At 36.1% G+C, this 21255-nt stretch overlaps 1 protein-coding gene across 1 annotated transcript in view; it reads right to left on the bottom strand.

Moving 5' to 3' along the window:
• The window catches only part of LOC134527888 (ribosome biogenesis protein BRX1 homolog), a 53208-nt gene that overhangs the window by 23402 nt on the left and 8551 nt on the right, over window positions 1-21255 (bottom strand). Inside the window, exons 3-5 of the mRNA XM_063360890.1 lie at window positions 17567-17687; window positions 14109-14236; window positions 6889-7024 (exon numbers count right to left, since the gene is read on the bottom strand). Of these exons, the coding sequence (XP_063216960.1) occupies window positions 6889-7024; window positions 14109-14236; window positions 17567-17687 (385 nt within the window). The remainder of the gene's footprint in view (window positions 1-6888; window positions 7025-14108; window positions 14237-17566; window positions 17688-21255) is intronic.

The raw sequence follows: 21255 nt of genomic DNA, 5'->3' as shown, positions 1-21255 counted from the left end.
GCAAATATTCACAATTTCCGAATTTGAGTTCGAATTTTTTGATATTCGATTCGTCAATTTGAATCGAATTTATTTTACAATAATTCGACTTGCAAAATCTGGCCCGGATACACTAATATATGATATACCCCCCCCCCCCCCCCCCCCCCATTTTTAAAAGAAATGTAAATGGACGATTACATCTTCCACTTACAAAAATTGATACAGCAAAACCCCTTATTTAAGTTACCGTTATTTATGTTTTCACGTTATTTGAACCATTTTATTTCTGTCCCGTTTTAACCTCATTTGATGTAATGCAATAAATTCCCGTTGTTTACAACACGCCTATTGCTTTACGCAGTTTACGCCGTTCGTTCTGATAAAACTGCTTACTAACTTAATTAATCCTATTACACAGTAATCTGATATGTAAATCATGTTTTAAAGACTTTTTAAAAGTTATAAACTTCATCTTTAACGTCTCAGGAGTCGCTTTATACCGCTTATAAAAACGTAAGCAGCGCCAGTTTGGTTATGTTGATTCCTCGCACACGTAGTTGAAAATTGATATCGATAGCTCGCAGACTGCATGCACGCATGCGCTCTGTCAGGAACCGAGTTAACCCGCACAATCGTTGTGCGTATAGTTACAAATCACGTTCTTGTTACGGACAGATAAAGGTTGTTATAAAGTTTAAAAACGTCTTTAAAAGAAAATTTACACATCAGACAACTTCGTATTTCCGTTAATTAAATAAGTGGAAATGTGCGAATAAATATTAGATTTCTACTTTAAAATACGTTTTATACGGAAAAAAAATACCTACACAAAGAGCTCGGAATCTAATAGCGGGACCAAAAACATCATGCGACGATTACGCGAGAGGGGAATTTTTATCCAAATTTTGACGCCCTAAAACATGGGTGCGAAGATTATGCGCGTGCGACGATTATGCGATTAAAGAGGGTAAATAAATAGCTCTCTGTAATTCTCTAACTGGAAGTCTAAATAGTCTAAATGAGTAATAATAATACTTGGGAGCAATGCATGATTTACATGGAGAGTTGCCAATTATTTATATTTAATGTGTGACAATAAATTGAAGAGAGGTGTTTAAAACACAACACTAAATTGCAAACTGCTACTGAAAATTAAAGTTTTATAACTTTCAAGACCATTACTGTTTATTTAAGTACTTTTTCTGACCATCACCAGTTCTTCAATTACTTTTTTGTGACTTCCAAGATATGTGGGACCTGTAGACACCTTGTATACATGATTAGTTTAACGCTTCCAGTTAGAAATGTGTCACTATCTGCTTTTATTTGCTTAGAAACAATTCTAAATTACTTCAGTACCTTACTTACCTTCTTTATTTAAAACTTAACCTAATTTATATATATTTTTTACATTCACACTTTTCCAAAACATTGCTTTCTTATAATGTAAATGGTGATTTCATTTATGCTAGCACCAAAGAATTCTCTTTAGAACAATTTCCATTTCATACAATCATTCAACTATGTATTTTAAAAACTATGTCAATCATCTCCAACCACCTCTCTCTCTAAAACCCCGCATGCCAAGACTTAAAAAATAGTGATGTATATTTTTGCTCCTTATTGTGATTATTTCAAAGAGTCTGAGAGCTACTCAAGTGTTAAGTGTAGTACACATACACTAACATATTTAGTGTGCAAGCAGGTTAACGCTTTCTCAAACTTGTGAAGAGGTCCTGTGGCTTGCTTAGCCACAGAGTACATAGTAGTTACTATCAGTGGTGCACCGATGCGGATACCGATTAATTGTAATCGGCAATTATGGGTACTTTCTGATTAATCGTAATCGGCAATTACCTATCTTAACGATTACTTTGTCGATTATCTACGTGTTTCATTTAATCTTAACTGTTAACTAAAAAGGATATTATGTTACCATTTTTTGAGATTTAGATAAATTATCTGGAATGAAGTGAAACGTTTTTAATAGAGATGGGATTTTCAAATCTTGGATTCGTCGAATATACCGAATCCTATGGATTCGAGGATTCGTAGGATTCGAGGTGGGTTTTTAAGAGTTTTACCGTATATACTCGTGTATAGCGCGGCCTTTTTTCCCTCAAGTAAAGGAAAAAAATCAAGGATGCGCGCTATACACGGGGAAAAGAGATGAGAGGGAGAGGCGGGGAGGCGTTAACTGCCGGGTGATGGGTGACGTTTCCTTTTAGTATGGACCTCCCCCTCCGCTGTAAATCACTCTGCTCACACACACACGTGCGCTCACAAGCTCGCACATCATGGTCTCTCTTGTTTATTTTTAGACCTCCCCCTCCACAGAAAGCCAGCGCAGCAGCTAGTAACAGTGCCGGGTGGAGAAATGCCACTTCGCCACTTGTCGCCTCCAGCGAGCAAGTGAGAGAGAGCGAGCGCATGAGAGAGAGAGAGCGAGCGCATGAGAGAGAGAGAGAGAGTGCATGAGAGAGAGAGAGAGCATGTTGTCACAAGTCACCCGCCCACTTCCTTCACTTCCTCGTCCCAGCAGCTACCCGTGAAGTCATCTAGTCCTCCACGCCAGCTTAGCAACGGTGATGGGAGTGGTGGTATTTAGTTCTGTCAACTGTCAAGGTTACTTGATGGTCATAGTCCCGTTCCTGCCTGCCTCCCTCCCTCCTGCCTTGTACCAGTTTTGACGTTACAGCGCTGCATTATCTTCCGTCTACACAGCAGAGTTTAGCTTGCTCGTGTCGTTTCAGATGTTACAGTATGCCACAAAAGTTTCGCTTTCAGGTGGAAGAGTATTTAATTTAAATATTTTCCTGACACATCACCACACATCAATGTAAATAATCATTTGTTTCGTAAGTAATTACTAGGGCCCTACTTTCATGGTAAATAAAATTAACAGATTTCGTCATAAAAATATCTTGATTTCGTCATAAAAATAGTCTCATTTCGTCATAAAAAACTGCATCTCTAAAAACCAATACATAAAAATATAAACCATACTACAATCATAATCCTTAAAATTATACTAGTGATTTTGAGTTCTATAAAAGTAATTTTAACACTATCAGAGTTTAAAAAATCATTAAAAGAATAGGCCTATGTACATAAATAAAAAAAAACATGTGTTTCCAGAATTGACAATTCAGTCTCCTAAAGTATTTGGAATTTCTTATCTCCGCCGGGTTTAATGAAAAGAGGAAATGAAAGAGCATATAATAAAAGTAATTTCGGATTTTTAACTTTTTATTTCCGCAAATACCACCATACTACATATTTACCGCCTTCACTTTCAAATTCGAGTGCAAAATCGAAAACAGTCACTACTTCAGGCATTTTGAGCATACAAGGCTTACATTTACACAAAATCTCTTTCATACGAAAGCGTCACGATCTAAGTAAACAATAACATGGACACATTTGCCTTTGTTCTTATTCTCCTCGTGACAATGGCCGGTAGCCTACAACTCACGTAGTTTCGGTTCCCTACAACGTTCGTGCAACTTCGGATTTCTCTCAAAAATTGAAATTAAAAAAATCGAAGGGTTAGGTTAGGTTAGTCACAACATGCTTGTTTTCATTGGAAACTTCTGATTTAGCGGCTGAAGTGGCGTTAATACCAAAACGCAAAACTTCGGAAATCTTCTGAAATTCTTGCAGGGAACCGAAACTATGTGAGTTGTAGGCATCCCTGACATGGCCGTAGTAGTAATCAGTGCAGCCAGAAACTAAACTCTCACGTTTTACAAAACTTTTTCGCAGGCGGTAATTTCATTTTAAGGTATCGATTCTCATATTAAATAAACCGTAAATGGGACCGAGTCGTATGGAAATGTTACACTGATGAAATACAGGAATAAAACTATGATTTTAAGCGTAAACGTGATAGCGAAGTATACAACTCGATTCTTGAATCGATACGTCCAAACTCAAAACGTCTCGCAAAAGTCGTATTTATACAGTTGGTACCAAAGCCATTGTTTGTTTTGATATATGTACGAAGACGAAAAGTGGTTAATAAATTAGTCTTTAGGTGGGGAATTTGTGTTTAGGAATCTGTACTGATTTTAAAATGTTGTCTATGTTGTTATTGATTTAATTGACCTTTCCAGTCAAAAAATCGTATGTAAGTAAGCAGATTTCGGGTCAATTTCGCGAAAAGGGTTTTTTGTGTGGAATTTCGTGTTTTAATTAAAAATGCTAACATTTCGCGTTATTTCGCTTTAGTTCGCGGTTCGCGAAAATTTCAGTGCCCTAGTAATTACTTAACAGGTACCACAAAATGTTAGTAAAATTTATTTATGGGGGAAAACAAATTATAAATTTTTTTCTTTGGAATTTTTTGCAAAAATCGTGGTGCACGCTATACACGAGGGCACACTATACACAAGTAAATACAGTAGTAATTGAAAATTGTATACCTAAACTACGTATATTAAGTTAACGGAAATAGCACAAACATAAGATAAACAATTTGTCAATAAGCATAACTACTCGATCATTTCCAACCTTCATTAATATAACATTGCAGAAAAAACGTAACTTTTTTTAATGGTGTCTGTTATACAAACGTATTTTATTGAAAACATAGGAAGGATTAATTTAACAGAGAATTAGACAGATGCAAACTTACGTGTGTGGTTTTTGAGGTTATTTGTCTTATTTTATATCAGGTGTATACACTATGCACTTATTTTATAATTTTATAAATACACATGTGATTTTTTAAAATAAATGTGTGATTTTTTTTAATAACATGTGGTGAAGTTTAGTGTGGGACTGGGATTCGAGATTCGATGACAAACACCGAGGATTCGAACAAGGATTCGGATTCGACCAAAATGTGGATTCTTCCCATCCTTAGTTTTTAATAATACGATACATACCGCACTTCTGCAAAGTGTTAACTATTCTCAACCCGGCGTAATTAAGTAGGTTTTTACCATGTAATATTTTGTTAGACATTTTAGGACGAAATAAGGTAATATTTGTATATATTACAAAATTCATCTAACTCCGTCAGATTATGATTATAGATATTTCGTTAAGTTTAATAATTCTCATTGCCTCGAACAATAAAAAATACATTTTTCCTTCACGTTTGTTTACGTTTCGTCTTTTGTTCTGTCTCTTGTTTAGTGGCCTTGTACATTACCTACAGCCAGAGACGTAAAATAGATGGCAAGCAATTGAAATACCACAAGCAATTATAGTGGATTCTATGACAATCAATCTTTTCGAGTTGTAGTAGCGGTTCATAATCGCAGTCCTGATATCTTCTAGAGTTTATCACTGCGTTTTACCAACTTATGGGCGTCTTTTGCAACATTATCAGTTGTGTTATTTGTGTGTGTGACGTGAAAAGTGAAAAAGTATTTGTAATTTTATATATTCAGTCAACATAAATAAAATCATATGTGCTACAATTGGTTTTGTGTCATTTATATAATATTATAGTGAGATGGCGAGTAGGAAGAAAAAAAGTGAAGAGTGGAAACATTTTTCTATAAACCGAAGTGAACAAAATAAAGCAACATGTTTACATTGTAAAACAGTAATTTCTCATGGTGGTTGTAGTGGACTGACCAATCAGCAGTGCCGATTACAGTGAAACCTCTATTTAACAAATCTCAAGGGACCAAAATTTGTTGTGTTTGTTGTAAAGGGGTTTGTTAAATAAAGGTTTTGCACGATATATTTCTAGTCATCATAAAGCTTCACATAAATGGCTAGAACTGTCTTTCTGACTGTTTAATACCTGACTTGAATACGATATGAGGAATCAAACATGAAAAAGTACATAGAATACACTTGTTTAATGGCTAACCATTTGATGTTTGGAAATTATCAATTCACATCCCCAGTGCTTCCTGGCGTGCCTCTTCTTGTAAAATCGGTCCAGAGACGTTGATGTTAGATGCCCTAGCCTCCATTAGCCAGTCAAAAAGTATCTTGTCCAAATCATCATTTTTACATACTTTCACACGTTTTGAATTTGTTCCTACCAGAGAAGCATTGTTTTCTATCTGTTCCCGGTTGGATAATATGGTCGAAAGTGTAGACGCCGGGATGTCGAAGCGTTTAGCTATATACCTTTTTTTTCCACCTTCATCAACTGCATTTAAAATTTCTCATTTTATTTTAATGTCAATTTGTCGCCGCTTTTTAGGATTAGAATTCATTTTACAGTAGTACCGTGTTGATTTCCGTAACTACGTGTGGAAATAATTAAACAGTGAAAACTGAAAAAACGGAAATTGTACTACACCATAGTTAAAAATATTTGTGTGTGCGCATCTTTAACCTTAGAAACACAAAATATACTAGTTGTTCGTCTTGCCAGAGCGATGGTATGGGAGGTTCCCGCCACTAGCGCTAAATGTACCCGCCATTTTGATAAAAGTGTGGCAAGTATACACGACGTGTGCTTTGTTTATTTATTGTCTTCCGCAATGGTGCATATTATTTTAAGGTTATACCCACGTATTTAGAACAGTGAAAGCAAAAAAAAATAGCTGATGTCTTGTAGGAGATGTTTATTTTTGCGTGTTTTTCAAAAGCGGCAGTTCGTTGTAAAGGGAATTTCACTATTTCGGAACAAATAAAATTCTGTATTTAGAGGTTAAAACAGCATTGATCTTATGGAGGTTCAGCGGGACCAAAATTTTATTTCTTTGCATGGTTTTTTTTCGTTAAATAGAATATTCGTTAAAGGAGGTTTTACTGTATTGCTCTCATAATCGGTAATCGAATTAGTAATCGGTAAAGTCATATCGGTGCACCACTAGTTACTATACAAGGTTTGCAGTTGATACTGTACAACTGCGTAGGTCCATACCTACTAACGACACTTTACCAAGCAGTGCAAGAGTTATGATGCTGTAGTATCTGCACAGATCTTACCTATTTCAGACAAAGCTCCATCTTCTGAGAGGATTTGAAAATTCCGAAACCAGATGCGATTATCGAGGATCGTGAATGTCATCACATGGTCGATGAATGGCTGGCTCTTGGGGTGGTGGTTCGGTGTCCCGAATACCTAGAAATTATGATGATTTTTGATATCATGAATACATAGTTACAATTACATACCTGCCAACCTTACAGAAAAGCAATTAGTACAATTTACAAAAGAAAATAGTACAATTATAGTACAATCATTGAAAGGCAATTTTTATACGTAATACAGGCGCGGCAAAAATTATTTTGTTTTGCACATATAATGTTCACGAAAAAAACTGTAAAAAACAAGATGGTAATAATTTGGTTTTGGAAACATACCTTTTTTTTAATGATTCTAAGTGCATGTAACTGGATACATATCATGGTGCTTGAATACATTATTTATTTTTTCTGCAGCAGGGATACATGTGTGGCAGATTTAGCTTTCTTGAGAAAAGTTTCATCGAAGTCTTGTTCATAACAAATGCTGTTAGTACGTTTTGCCAACAATATATTGTTTAAAACTTTGTCTGACATTGAAGCTCTGAAAGTGGTCCTATTTTTTTTAATGCTGCTAAAAACCCTCTCACACTCAGCATTGCTATGTGGAATAACCAACACTGATAGCATTGCATGAGCAACTCTGTCATACTTAGGAACACCAACACCACTACCTATTTTCCCTATGTAAGACCACAACTTGTCTATTCTCTCCACTGAATCCAGTGGGATGTCATTGTCCACCTGCAAAGAACAAAACTGTTGTTGAAGAATGTCTAGTGCCTCTTCACGTGTCTCCCCATCCTTGCCAAGTAGAACAGCAGGAATCATGTCCACAAAATACTTCACTGAAGAAAATGATGAGCTCTCAATATTTTTCACATTAACCACTTCAGCATGCTTTAAAATTTCATTTTTCAAGGGAAATTTCAAAATAATGTAATCACATGAGAGTTTAAAGAAATTCCTAACTGATGTGTAAAACTTAGATTTGTCAGACTGTGTCAATGTAGCAACTACTTTTGATGCATTGCAACCCACAACTAGGTCTTCATCGGACTTCTGGTTTGTAGCACTATTGTACAGAACATCAAGTACTGGTGTTGTCTTGATGACATGAGGTTTTACAAATTTCACAAGCAATTCTTTTAACACGTCTGTCAACAATCCCCTAAGAAGATGTATGTGAGGTGTTTGAGATTGCAGGATAACATTTGTCTTATCAAAAACAGGAATAACATGCCACAAAAAATAACAAACTGCTTTATTTAGGTCATCAGTGAGAAACATGAAAACTCTCTCTTGACGTGACAAAATTGGAATGGTTTTTTGCTCTTCTGGTTCACATGACTGCTTGATCTTCTTGCCATAACAAAAGTTATCTGAAGTTGAAGTTCTTTTTAAGGAACTTTCACCTGAACACAAGCCTGCATTTCTGTTTTCATCTGAAGCTCTGCAAGAACTTTCTTCGACTTTACCTGGCAACTTCTTAGGGATTTTGTACAAATGTAAAGAACCTTTTGGACATTCAAGCTTACTATCTACTTCTTCTTTATAAAACCACATTAAGGGTTGCCACAAATCTATTAACCTACCGATACACTCTCCCAGGGATAGCCACCTAGTGGAGACATGTTTCAAGAATTTCTTTGATTTTTTGTCACAGAGGATTTGCAAATTCTTGAGCTGCTCTTTACGTTTAGCACTTTTATGCAAATAGTAGTAAATATCAACAAGGATTTCATCTACACGAACATGAAGCCCTGTGGAACCCTTTTCTGCTGCTAAGTGCAGTAAATGGCATGCACATCCCAAAACAATAATATTTTCATTATGTTGCTGAAGTTCTGCGGCTACACCATTTTTGTGGCCAATCATGACCGATGCATTATCGGAACCTAGGGCAATGCAATTTCTAACAGGAATGGAATGCTTTTCTGAACTGTTGAGTAACATTTTCCCGATGTTTTTCCCAGTTGCAGCACCCTCTAACGGTACAATTTCAAGCAAATCCATTTTGATTTGAGAATCTTTCTCACTAAAATAGGTCACTACAACTGGGTAAAGCTTAGAATCATCATTGCTCCCATCTGTAGCAATTGAAAATGGAACTTTTTTCAACATACCTGCTGTAACATTTTGACGCTCACTTGCCATTTCTGCAATTATTGCAGTTGTTTTGGTGCGTCCACAACTGTATTTCTTAGATTCTTCGCTCCTGGGAAACATTTTTCTCAACAAAGGTCCAGCATGATCTGCTACTGACACCGGCAGGTTATGTTCCAGAATAAATGATGTGAAATAACATTCTGCTCGAATAACACTAAAATCGTCACTTTGAACACTAAAAAAATTACTAATGTTGGTTGAACTTCCAAGTGAAGCATTCCTTGTGTGTTTCACTGTTCCTTCGTGAACTTTCAAGTCATTTCTACCCCCGTGCGAAATATTTATTTCACACGAGCAATAAGCACAGAAAGCATAATTGACGCCAGTTTTTGAACGCCTAACCCACGGAATTTCTTTACTATAACAATCTAAAAATACTTGGTTATAAGATTTCTTTTTCTGTTTACTCGCCATTTTTACCGCGAATTTCCGCGCATGCTTGAAAACAAACAATTCCCGTACGCGTATGTGTAGCTTCTCCCAGTAGCAAACACGGTAATTTTCCACTGCCAATGGCGTTCAAGGTTACGTTCGTACAATGAGTGAATATTACGGTACGCTGTAGTGAAAATATGGCATAACTACTACAAATGGAGTATGCTAGTTCCGAAAATACAGTATTACGAGCTTTATTTATTATCTACTAAACGTCTTCTGTTGTGTACGATCTTGATACCGCATGTCGCATGTTCGATACCGTAATTGTATGACATCAGTATAGATTTACTGTTACGAATCACCCAAATGAGACAAAAATTGGAAAAAGCTTGGAAATCGTACAATAATTTACACCAATAGTACAATCGTACATTAGGGCGCAAAATCGTACATTGTACGGGAAAATCGTATAAGTTGGCAGCTATGCAATTATAGCATTAGCATTTCTAGGAACTAATTCCATAGCCTGACTATAAGGCTTGTAAAGGGATGTATATTAAATTGTGTAAATTTTCCAATGTCATTGAAATTAAGGGGAAGAGAAAGGTATAAACTTAGTTTCATTTCCACCAATCTCTGTCAATAATTTGTAGAAAAAGTCGCAGGACACATACAAAATATGATTTTAAAAAATTTTAAGATAAAGAAATTAACTTTTTTTTATCAATATTTAACTTAAAATGCCCATTGCTGGAATAATTTCACAGAGAAAAATATTCATTCTTTTTTACAAACACTAACTAAAAAATATGACTGGACCTTAAACTATGTTGGGTCGAACCAATTTTTGTAGAAAAAAAGTTTTTTGATATTGATGGATGCTATAATTTACATGGAAATTGGATGTTTTAAAAGACCAGATTTTTTTGGCAAGTACTATTACATGTTTATCAGAGTTTAGATAACATTTGATAAACACAAAGCATCCTTCAAATTTTCTCGATAATAAAACTGCCGATGATCACTACGTCTTCATGTTTTTAATATAAATTCGGCCCTGGTGACCGCTGCGCTCTACTAACCAATAATGAACTACGTGGCCAGACCTTGTGTTCGAAGTGACGACGCCCAGTCTTTGCCCGTGCATTCCAAGGCGAATGTCAGTTACCAGAGGCATGCTCATGAGAAGCAATATTAGTTTTCTCATGTTGTTCACCTGTTGATAGTGATGTGGGAGCACGTGTATTTTGTCATTTCTTACAGCATGAGACGTACGTAACTGTCGTGCCTTTTTTTATATGCTGCACATCATGTGAGTAAAACAATTGCTCAAGGGGTATAGTTACTACTGCAGTATGTGTAGCTGCATTTTTTTTTAGCAGATTTCCAAGAAAGACTACCTTACAGTCGTTACCATGATGTGACTTCTGGAATATTTCTACCTAGCCGAGCATGTCAGGGTGCAGTATCAACAACCCCCCCACACACACACTAACGTTTTGGAAACCCGATACCAGCCATGATTTTGCACAGAAAATTACTTCAAGCTTACATTAAAATAATTTGATAAAAATCTCAGTCAAGTTCGTTGATGGGCAAAATCAGACCAAGGTAATATTGGGGAAAGTTTTTGAAAAATAGAAATATCACTATTATTCAATTACTGTGAAAGATTCAATTTTAAATTACTTTACCTTCTTATAGTAAAACACAAAACTTTTGATTAATTTTTTTTTTGATACAACCAACTATTATTCTAAAGGCTGAAAAAAAAACAGGATGAAGAACAAAAATTTTTTAACACCCTTAGTATGACATTATCAAATCTGTTCAAAGTTGTATTAAACCTTCTAAATTTAATTAATACCTCTGCCTAAAAACATTTTTTGTTTGACCATTCCTTATCGCAAGTGACCAAAGTGAGGTTACAGAATAAAGAAATCCTTAACTCAGTGGACGTAGTACTGAGTCCTTTCCATTTTGTTGTTAATCTCCTAAACATAAGCAAAACCTTCTTTTTGTCTTAGAACTATTTTTATAACCGCAACTAAGAAAGACAACACAAATTTAGCTCGTTCCTTTGCTGGCTGTTGCTGCCTTTGCAAGCCTTTCCACTGTTGCCAAAACATTACCTACACAAACCTATGGTGCCATGAACACAGAATTATTGTGCAATGAGTAGAGTCAAGATTTTGTGGTGTTATTTTAAGACAAATTTCGGTGTAGAGAAATAAAGATTTCGGTGTTATATGGTTTTATTTTTTTGCTCAAAATACCCACGGCAAAATTTTCTTGCTTTTCTGTACGACATGCAAATTTATTAAAACAAATATTAATAAACACTAAAACCTCATGATCTAATTACAATTAAGTTCATTTGCAAATTCATAGATAATTAAGTTCATTTGCAAATTCATAAATTCAAACTTTTAAATAACTACTAAAAATTTTACGACTTAATAACAATCACATACACTACAAAATTACACAATTAAGCACTTCCAAAGTTACTATTAAGACGGTTTTATTGAAATGCTATCATAGTAAAATTTTCCGCATTTTCTGGACTGAGACGTTGTCTTCTGTCACTAACTACCAGTGAGTACCTGGAAAATGAACGTTCTGCATCAACATTTGATGTTGGGAAACAGATTGCCCTTAAACTGGCTTGAGCAAATTCACTTTAGTCCCCTTTAAAGGAGCAAAGTACCTTAGCAACATCAATTTGGCTTGTTTCTGGCAATGAAAGTTCATCCTCAATTAGTTTTTTGAAAGCAACATAGCCATGTATGAATGTATCAATGGGAAGATGGGAAACAGAAGGCAAGTTATGCAGAGACTTCTGTAGGTTTGCATCTTCTATGCTAACCCTACTCACATGTCTTGGGTTGAACAGCAAATTAATGGCATTAAAGACTCTTAAGACAAGGATGATGTTTGCCTCAAACGCTTATGTTTCTCACTCGCGACATGTTTCACAAGCGTATCGCGTCTCTCGTAGTCTAGCCTGCAGTTACAGAATTTGCACATTAAAATTTTATCACTGAAATAAAATCCTTCGCTGGAAAATTCTTTCGATCGGTCACTGGCAGAAACCTTCGTTTTAGGCATTATCAAAAAATTTTTAATCACATAGGAAGAATTTAACCTCTTAATACGTAAAAACTTGCCGTGCTGGAAAGATCAAAACAATGCAGAACAGATGCGAATACAAACGCATACCGAATACCAACATACGTACGTGAAAATAAATACCGACATAAACATGTACTATTTATTATTTACAATCGTTACGTTAAGCAGGGTTAATATTATTTTCGTACCCTACGTAATTTATTTTAAATAAACAGTAAAAGCAATGCGCTTTAGTGTGTAATATTTTAATGATTAAAAACGTAATCTTAGAAAAACATATTTTGCACGTTTGTTATTTTTGTATTTACAGAAAGTGAACGGCGGCCATTGTATCATAGTTATCAACATCTTAAAATATTATGGTACACAAGATTACCGTTTAATGAAAATATTACACTTATTCCGAGACTTCATTTTAAAATCTATAATGAATCACCGTCGCATATAATATATATGGCTGCTAGTTACTGTCAGAAATATTTGATTGTGCTGAAGATAGTGAATTGTCCTTACAGAATGGAAAAAAAAACGTAAATAACCAGGATAGACGAAATTTCGTGACATATCGCGGATTTCGCACAAATTCGTTTTATTTCGTGTTTTCAAGCGGTTTTCGGTGTTATTTCGTTTTATCGTGCATTACCATATAATCATGCCTCTAGCAATGAGTGCAGCCAACCAGCCACATGAGCTAGATTACTGTTTCTTTAGTCAGAATATCAGGATAATTCTGACGTGTCAGCAAGTTTCTGTGTTTTTATAGTAAATAAATAGCTGTCTGTAATTCTCTAACTGAAAATCTAAATACTCATGGAAAATCAATAATACTTGGCAGCAATGTATGATATAAGTGGTCAGTTGCCAATTATGTATATTTAAAGTGATAAACTTAAGTGAGGTGTTAAAAAAAAATCAAAATTACAAACTGCCACTGAAAATTAAAGTTTTTGTCACTTTAACGCCATTACTGTTTATTCGAGTACTTTTTATGAACCTGACCAGTCCTTCAGTAAGTTACTTTGTTGTCACTTCTATGATATGTGGGACCCGTAGACTCCCTGTTTCTACATGAGCATAAATTTAAATGGTTATATATTACCTGTATGTGCTGATTCAGTACAAAAATTTGTGAATCAAAACTTTTCAACACACATACCATCTTCATTTTCAATTGAAGTTATTTTCTATCTTTAATTTACAAAACATCTCATGCCTTTCAAAAGTAACAAAATTATTAAACATGGATGGAGTCAATTCAATTTCTCATTCGTGTTCATACATTAGTGACCTCAAATTCAGCCCATCAGTGATTTTTAGAAAAAAAAAACTTTGTTTTGTTTTGAAACTTCAAAGAAACTGTGATACTCTAGCCAATTTAATTCAGCTACACGTACAAGAATCAGTTTACCAGAAGTTGAAATAAAGGTTGTAATATATAAAAAGGACTACATGGTCATTATTAAGCTCCAAACAGTTTAACAAGTAGTTGTAGTAAAAACCTGTGTGAACAGTTCCTTCAGCAGAGCATAGTGGGGCTCCGGCGACTTGAAGCTGTCGTCAAATGAGAGGAGAGGCCTGGATCCTTTCAGACAGTTACCAGTTAGCTTCAGTTCTGCCATCGTGTACACTGCACAAATACACAACCATACACTCTTATTGCAATACATTGTGTTTCTCTGTATGCCATCATCTACAAAGCATGTAGCAGCCCAAGCTCTTGCCCCCTCAAATAATTTTAAACTTCATAAAAAGAGATACTGTATTGTTCTGTCAGATCATATTTAAAACTTGGTTAGGTTTTTTAATAGAATGTATATAATAGCTGCTTATTATTTTGAGAAGTATTTGTGCATTTGACATGTACCGTATATACTCGTGTATAGCGCGCCCTTTTTTCCCCTCAAGTAAAGGAAAAAAATAAGGATGCGCGCTATACACGGAAAAAAAAAATTTGGGGGGGGGGGGGGGGGGGGAGGCGGGGAGGAGTGGAAGTCGTTAACTGCCGGGTGACGGGTGACGTTTCTGGCCAGCCCCCACACATACGCACAAGCAACAAGGCCTCTCTTTCACACACACACGCACACAACCTGGTCTCTCTCTCACACACACACACACACACACACGTGCGCGCGCGCACACGCAGGTCTCTTGTTTATTTTTAGACCTCCCCCTCTACAGCTAGTAAAATAAAAGAGCGAGAGAGAGAGAGAGAGAGAAAATGTTGACACCAGTCCCCCCCTACCACTTCCTTCGCTTCGTCGCAGCTGCTACCGGTGAGTCATCTACTCCGTGTCACATTCCTGCCTGCCTCCCTTCCTCCCGCCCACGTACCAGTTGTGACGATACAGGATACAGCGCTTCATTATCTTCCGTCTACACAGCAGAGTTTAAGTATTTTCCTGACGCATCACCACACATCAATTTAAATAATCAGGTACCACAAAATGTTAGTAAAATTTATTTATGGGAAAAAAAATTTCAAATTTTTTTTTCTTTGGAATTTGTTGCAAAAATCGTGGTGCGCGCTATACACGAGGGCGCGCTATACACGAGTAAATACGGTATTTCGTAATCATAATTTACATTATTTGACAATACAGATCGCAGGCTTTTGCGGCCATTGTCTGGAGTTGCTTGGCTTCTGGGCTGTAGCAGGGTAACTGGTACTCTGATTATGGCAACTGCAGCGTCGACCGAAACTGTGATATCTCTACGGCTACAATACAGAAGCAAAGCAACTCTATTATCTGACATTTTTCAAATATTTATAATGGTTTGTTTACTTACTGTAATAAAGCAGTTTAAAGCTATTTTTACATATTTTGCTGTAGTCATGTATTTATCGTTACTTATTTTGCTACTAAAATGATGCAATGAAGCAGTATTTTACATCATTTCTGAAGTGAGAAAGAGACAGAAACATTACTTCATCATTGAGCATGGGAACTCAGGAACAAATGTTTCATCAGAATTAGAAAGAAACAGAGAAGAAAATATTCCTGGTTATGTATATGTAAATGTTTTTCATGTATGCAACTTGTGTCCTGATTGGTCAATTTTGTAAAGTGTGATTAAAGCTTGTGTGTTGATTGGTTGTGGATGGAGGAAGACAGTTTGTCTAGTTGTGTGGTCGTGGCATCGAAAGGTGTGAAACAGTTCGGGCACTGCTTAGCGTTCCTTCCCCCTCCCCTCTCCTCCTTTCCCCTTCCTCACTGACTTTCCCTTCCTACCCCCCCTCTTCCTCCCTTCCCCGCCTAGCCACAAGCGCACTCTACCGTGTATTGTTCCCGGCCTATATAACCTTGGCACCCGGGCTATTTGCCGCAGTCTTCCGGTCGTTTGACACGAGGGCTGCCACTTGGGGCTGGCGTCGCGTTGGTATGTACTCGGCTGTGAAACTTAACTTCTGTAATTTTCAGTAATTAGTATGATTTCTTGTTGTGGCCGCGCTTTCACTTTTGGATTTTTGCCATGTTTAGTAATGTTCGTAATCTCTTTTGGACCCTTCAGGTCAGTGCTTAATTGGATTCTTTGCCTTAGTTTCTTTTGCTCACGCCGAGTACTACCGGTAGCTTATGTAACAGTGTTTTTCTGCAGCTGTATATGGGCACGCCACGATGGCTTTGGACATTTCCTGTCAAACCGCGTCGTAACGGTAATAGTAATTGTATGTAATTGTAAGTGTAATCTCTTTCTTTCTTTCTTGTTGCCTAGCGGCCCATATGATTTGTGCTATGTCAAACGCGTCGTCAGTTAACCCCATTTATCGCAACATTATTTTAACTTGTCTCTGTGTGAATGATTCCCGCGGGAATGCTTGATAAATGCTTATTTATTGCCTGTATGCAACATGTGAGTTGCCTCTATATAATTTATGAATAAATAATTGACTTTGATTGACTTTGACTTTCTTCTTATAGCACAGCGAATTTCTGCCGTCGGTCGTACTGGAACGACCCTTTGTTGTTTTTGTTTACTTTCAGTTGTAGGTGCGGCTACAGGTGGCGGTCGGGTGATGGCTTGAAAATAATAGAATATTATAGTGAAGAGACAATTATACATCTGTGAACAGACTACTCCAAACTATAAATATTTATTGGACTATGTAGACTAGATTCATCGACCACAATCCCCGGTATTAACCAGCAATGAGGTAAACATGAATTGCTAGTCGTTAGCTTATAACATGAGATTATGCATAACAATGGGATTTTAATACATAATTATTATAAATTATTTCTTAGGAATTTGAATAGTGCACCTACAATTATCTGTAGGATTTTAAATACACCCGACTTTAAAATGTTTGAGAACCACTAAGCAGCTAATTAATTTTTTTTAATTAGAAATTCGCCATTGATGATTAAAGTTTATAGCACAAGAAACCTCAATAACAGACAAAAAAAATATGAATATGTGAACACAAAAAATAAACAAATCAGCCAATGTCAAAACAGCACAGAAAATTCAATGTAAGTAATTAGAAAAATATTACAGTTCAAAAGCACAGTCAGCCGACAAAAAGACAGTTTAAACAAGAACAGTAAATAAACAAAAAAAAACTTTGGATAACAGCAACAAACAGACAAATTAAGCGATGTGACAAAATAGATAATTATTCTGGACACCATGACACACAGACAAACAAAGTAGGCTTCCTAAGATAACAGTTACAACATTTGGGAACTGAGATCTGTTCCGTCTGCAGACTTGTCTGTGTATATGCATATTCATCTCTTTTGACTGTTATTAGTGTCTAATTTTTCATACAGGTAACTTTTAAAAATGACTTTCACCGAACCTAGTTAAATTAGGTAAATAGAAAGCAAATAGATTAAAAGTAATGTATTAAATAAAAAAAAAAACAGTGAGGTAAATCACTGGAAACAGAACCCTTTGGTAAGTCGAGAAGCAAGCGTACTTGACACAGAGACATGGCAAGAGAAAAGTGACCCACCATTCTCAACCAGAAACTTGGCAGACGGTCCATGAGGGACACTGGCCACCCACATGTAGAGATCCTGCTGGCGGCGGCCTTCCAGCAACAAACACTTGTTGCAGTTCTTCATTTCGCACATCTGGAACCAAGAGCAAAATGCAATAAAAGAGACTCAAATCCCTTAGAAAACCCACCAGCTCAAAGCATGCAAAATAATAAGGAAACAAAAAAAAAAGAGATGAGCGGGGAAAAAAAATTGTTTTATTGGGAGCCACAAAGCCAACGTGGCTACAATTTAGTACAAATTTCATCAAATAGAAAAACCAGATTTGCAATAATAAATTGTATAATACACTATTAACATAAAAACAGTAAAAAAAAGTTTATAAAATATAGATGCGTAGCCGCCATACGTGTGAGAGTGAAACTTTACAGGTAAGAGGAATAGGAAATTTCTTTAGGGTAATCTAATACTTGAAACACGCATAATCATGATTTGAAAATAGACTTTTATTTACCTGTTTCTGTCCATGTCTTCAATAAAATCTCAGAATGAACTAATGCGTTTATGATAGCTAAAATGTAAAACATAGCCTTATTGGAAATTTCTGTACAAATTGTTACTATTCTAATGCTAACACCAGATCCAACCTGAGTCAAAAATTTACCGTTGCAAATTACGAGCTGCCAAAGTATGCAAAAAGGCACGTTGACCGGGCTTCGCCCCCCATGAGCCTGGTAAGACTCTGCTCCCTTCCCAACATTGCCATTACTTTCTCTGCATTTGTACCACCATAGCACATAAGCGCCGTGTGAGTGAGTGTTTAAACAGTGTGCCACAATCTCGGAAGATTTCCGGCCATTCAGTGCTACTACACAACCCCATAATGAATTAATAAATATGTATTTGTAATGCTTTTCTTTTTCTATCCCAAGAGTATTTGTTTTTCAGCAGATTATCTTTAAGCGCCCTTACATCGTAATTTCAGTAATTAAAAAAAAATAACACAAATGAAGCCAAATGATCCTGAGCAGACCCAAAGCTGGCCAAAGCAGACAATGTTTTAAAATTCACATATTAAATTCCTGTCTATTAACAGGGTTCCCACCAACTTGTTTCTGTAAATTTCCTTGAGTTTTCCCTGTTTTCCCTGTCCTATAATATATTTTCCCTGTGCTAAATTTAAAAAAATAATGAAATAAACTAATCACAATAAGAACAATTTTACATAATATACAGGCATACCTATGCTACTAACATAAGGGTATTATCAGCTATTTTATTACCTGCTAAATTGCTGTGAACATTTAGACATACATAGGCCTAATGTTATACCACTTCTGCTGCATAGGAAAAAAATGTTTAGGTATCTTGCATATTCAATGTACATTCACAAAATATTACAAATATGTACTGGTTATTCTTTAAGCCCAATAAATATTTTTCTTAATTTTTTTAATTTTCATCTCTAAATGCTCTCTTTGTTTCTCTATTTCCAGTTTTTTATTTAGCAGCTCTTGAATTTCTACAGTCTTGCGTTTTCTTTCTTTCTTACAATATCTGTCCAACTTCTTGTCCTCTTCTTCATTTTGACATTTTTACTCCAGGGCACCTTTGTACCTTGAAGCTGCTCCTCTGGCATATTTTATCATTTCCTGATATACTTGAATACAATTTTCACCACCAGCATTACTAACTCCATCCCAAACTCGTCGCAGGCCAATCAAAGATTCCTCATGGAGATTTTCAACAAGCATCTCCTTATTGATGGAGAATCCAGATTCCACAAAAGCATTACCATGTGAGAGAATTAATATAATTTTCACTGCAAGCCATATATCTTTAAACTGTTCTTCTCCAATCAACATATCTGCAAAAAAAGTGTCCAATCTGTTATTGTGTACATGAAATGATGCAAGTTTGTCAGAATTGATATCAGTAACAAATTTGGTAAACTGAACACTAGCTCTATCAGATTGAAGAGCAGTTAGGTGCTTGGCAGACATAAGAATTTGCAAACATGTATCCATGCTTGTCCTACACTCTTCCTGTTTGTCCAACAATTTTCTAGGGTCCAAACAAGAAGCAGCTTTAACCATTTTGTATTTTATTGGGCTACGTTCAAGTTTCTTGGCAATCTGAACCATGCATGTTTTGCATTCTGTTAGGAACCTTTGTTTCTGAAGTTATTTTACATCAACCACACCTAACTCATGCTTTGCAGCAAATCCAATTTTCAACTTTGCGAGTGGAAGTCCCAGACTTACATCGTCCAAATTAATACTAATAAGCTGATATGCAGTTGTCTTCAAAATTTCCATCTTAATGAAACGTCCCAGCAACTCTCTTAGCAAGTCCTCCAATTCCTTATGCAGAAATGGTAACATTGGTTTTAATGTTTGGAACTTCTTTAAAAATGGTTCAAGTGAAGAAGCCATTGTCAGGAAAAAAACTCAGCTTAGCTAGCAACAAAGGATCCCTCAAACAATCCTTCACTTTCTCAACAAAATATGTAGCAGGTAATTTACTGGTCTTAAAAATTTTCAAGTGAGGAAAAATTTGTATTGCTCTCTCACACAATGGGACATTTTCCAACCACCGACAATCACAAAATTTGATCAGAACACTGCAACTTGTAACTTGTCTGAAGTCTGATCGTCGAGCAGGTGAGTCTTTGAACACAGAATATATGGCCCTTAAAAATTGAACAACATCCCACCCGGTCTTTCTAAAACCCATTTGAAAGGCACCATGAACAACATGGAGACCACAAGATCCCAGGTCTAATATATCTGGATCTTCTTCGCACACCTTAGTTTTTGTATTCAATTTTTTCATGAACAACCAATTGACATTCGGCCCATCCATGGATACTTGTATAATTTTGGATAGTTCCACATCCTTTAGTTCCTGTAGAAACCCTTCTAAGAGATCATCAGCTGTAGAATCGCCTAAAAATGAAGAATTCCAGTACCTGGTCATTACTTGATTTTTGTTGACGTCCCATATACGTACAGCTATGTCCATTTGTTGTACCTTTTATACCCTATTGAAGGATCATCAAAGCATGCAACAATGTATTTTTTGGATCTGATTTAATCTGTAAGTTTGTGGAAAAAATATGGGGCAAGTAACTAAGTATGCAGTCTTGGTACTACTAAGCTACATTTCTGGTGCAATGGAACTATATGGAAACATTTTAGCAAACAAATTGCTTATTCCTTGTTGGCTATTAAAACTGTCTTTTTTCATAACAACATGTAATGCCCACAATATTTCTGCCTTTCTGACATTACTGTCTCCCTGAAAATGTATTTTATTTACCATGCCTGAAGATGCCTCTTTCAGAGCACTGAATGATGATGATCCAGTTAACAATGAACATGATGCTGGTGTGCTGGATGCTAATTCAGAATTTAGTGCTGTGGAAACTCTTGAAATAATTGATCCCTTCGTTTCTTGGTGATTTAAAGGCTTTGTTAAGTATGCTGACATAGATGCAGAAATACTGCTCGCAGTAACCAACAGTTTTTGAAATTTCCCTTCTTGATGGCTCTTCACAGACTGCCTACCCATACTACTCAAAGAAAATACCTTTTTACACAAAATACACTTTGCACTATTTTCATCACCCTCAACACGACGTAGCCACTTTTTCCAGTCAGGAAACAGTGATCCATCTAGCCAAGCAGGATTGAATTTAGAC

Source organism: Bacillus rossius, chromosome 1, assembly GCF_032445375.1.
Source record: "Bacillus rossius redtenbacheri isolate Brsri chromosome 1, Brsri_v3, whole genome shotgun sequence".
Taxonomy (NCBI): Eukaryota; Metazoa; Arthropoda; class Insecta; order Phasmatodea; family Bacillidae; genus Bacillus; species Bacillus rossius.
Note: the sequence above shows the minus strand (reverse complement) of the source record. Positions and strands in the feature narration are given on the sequence as shown.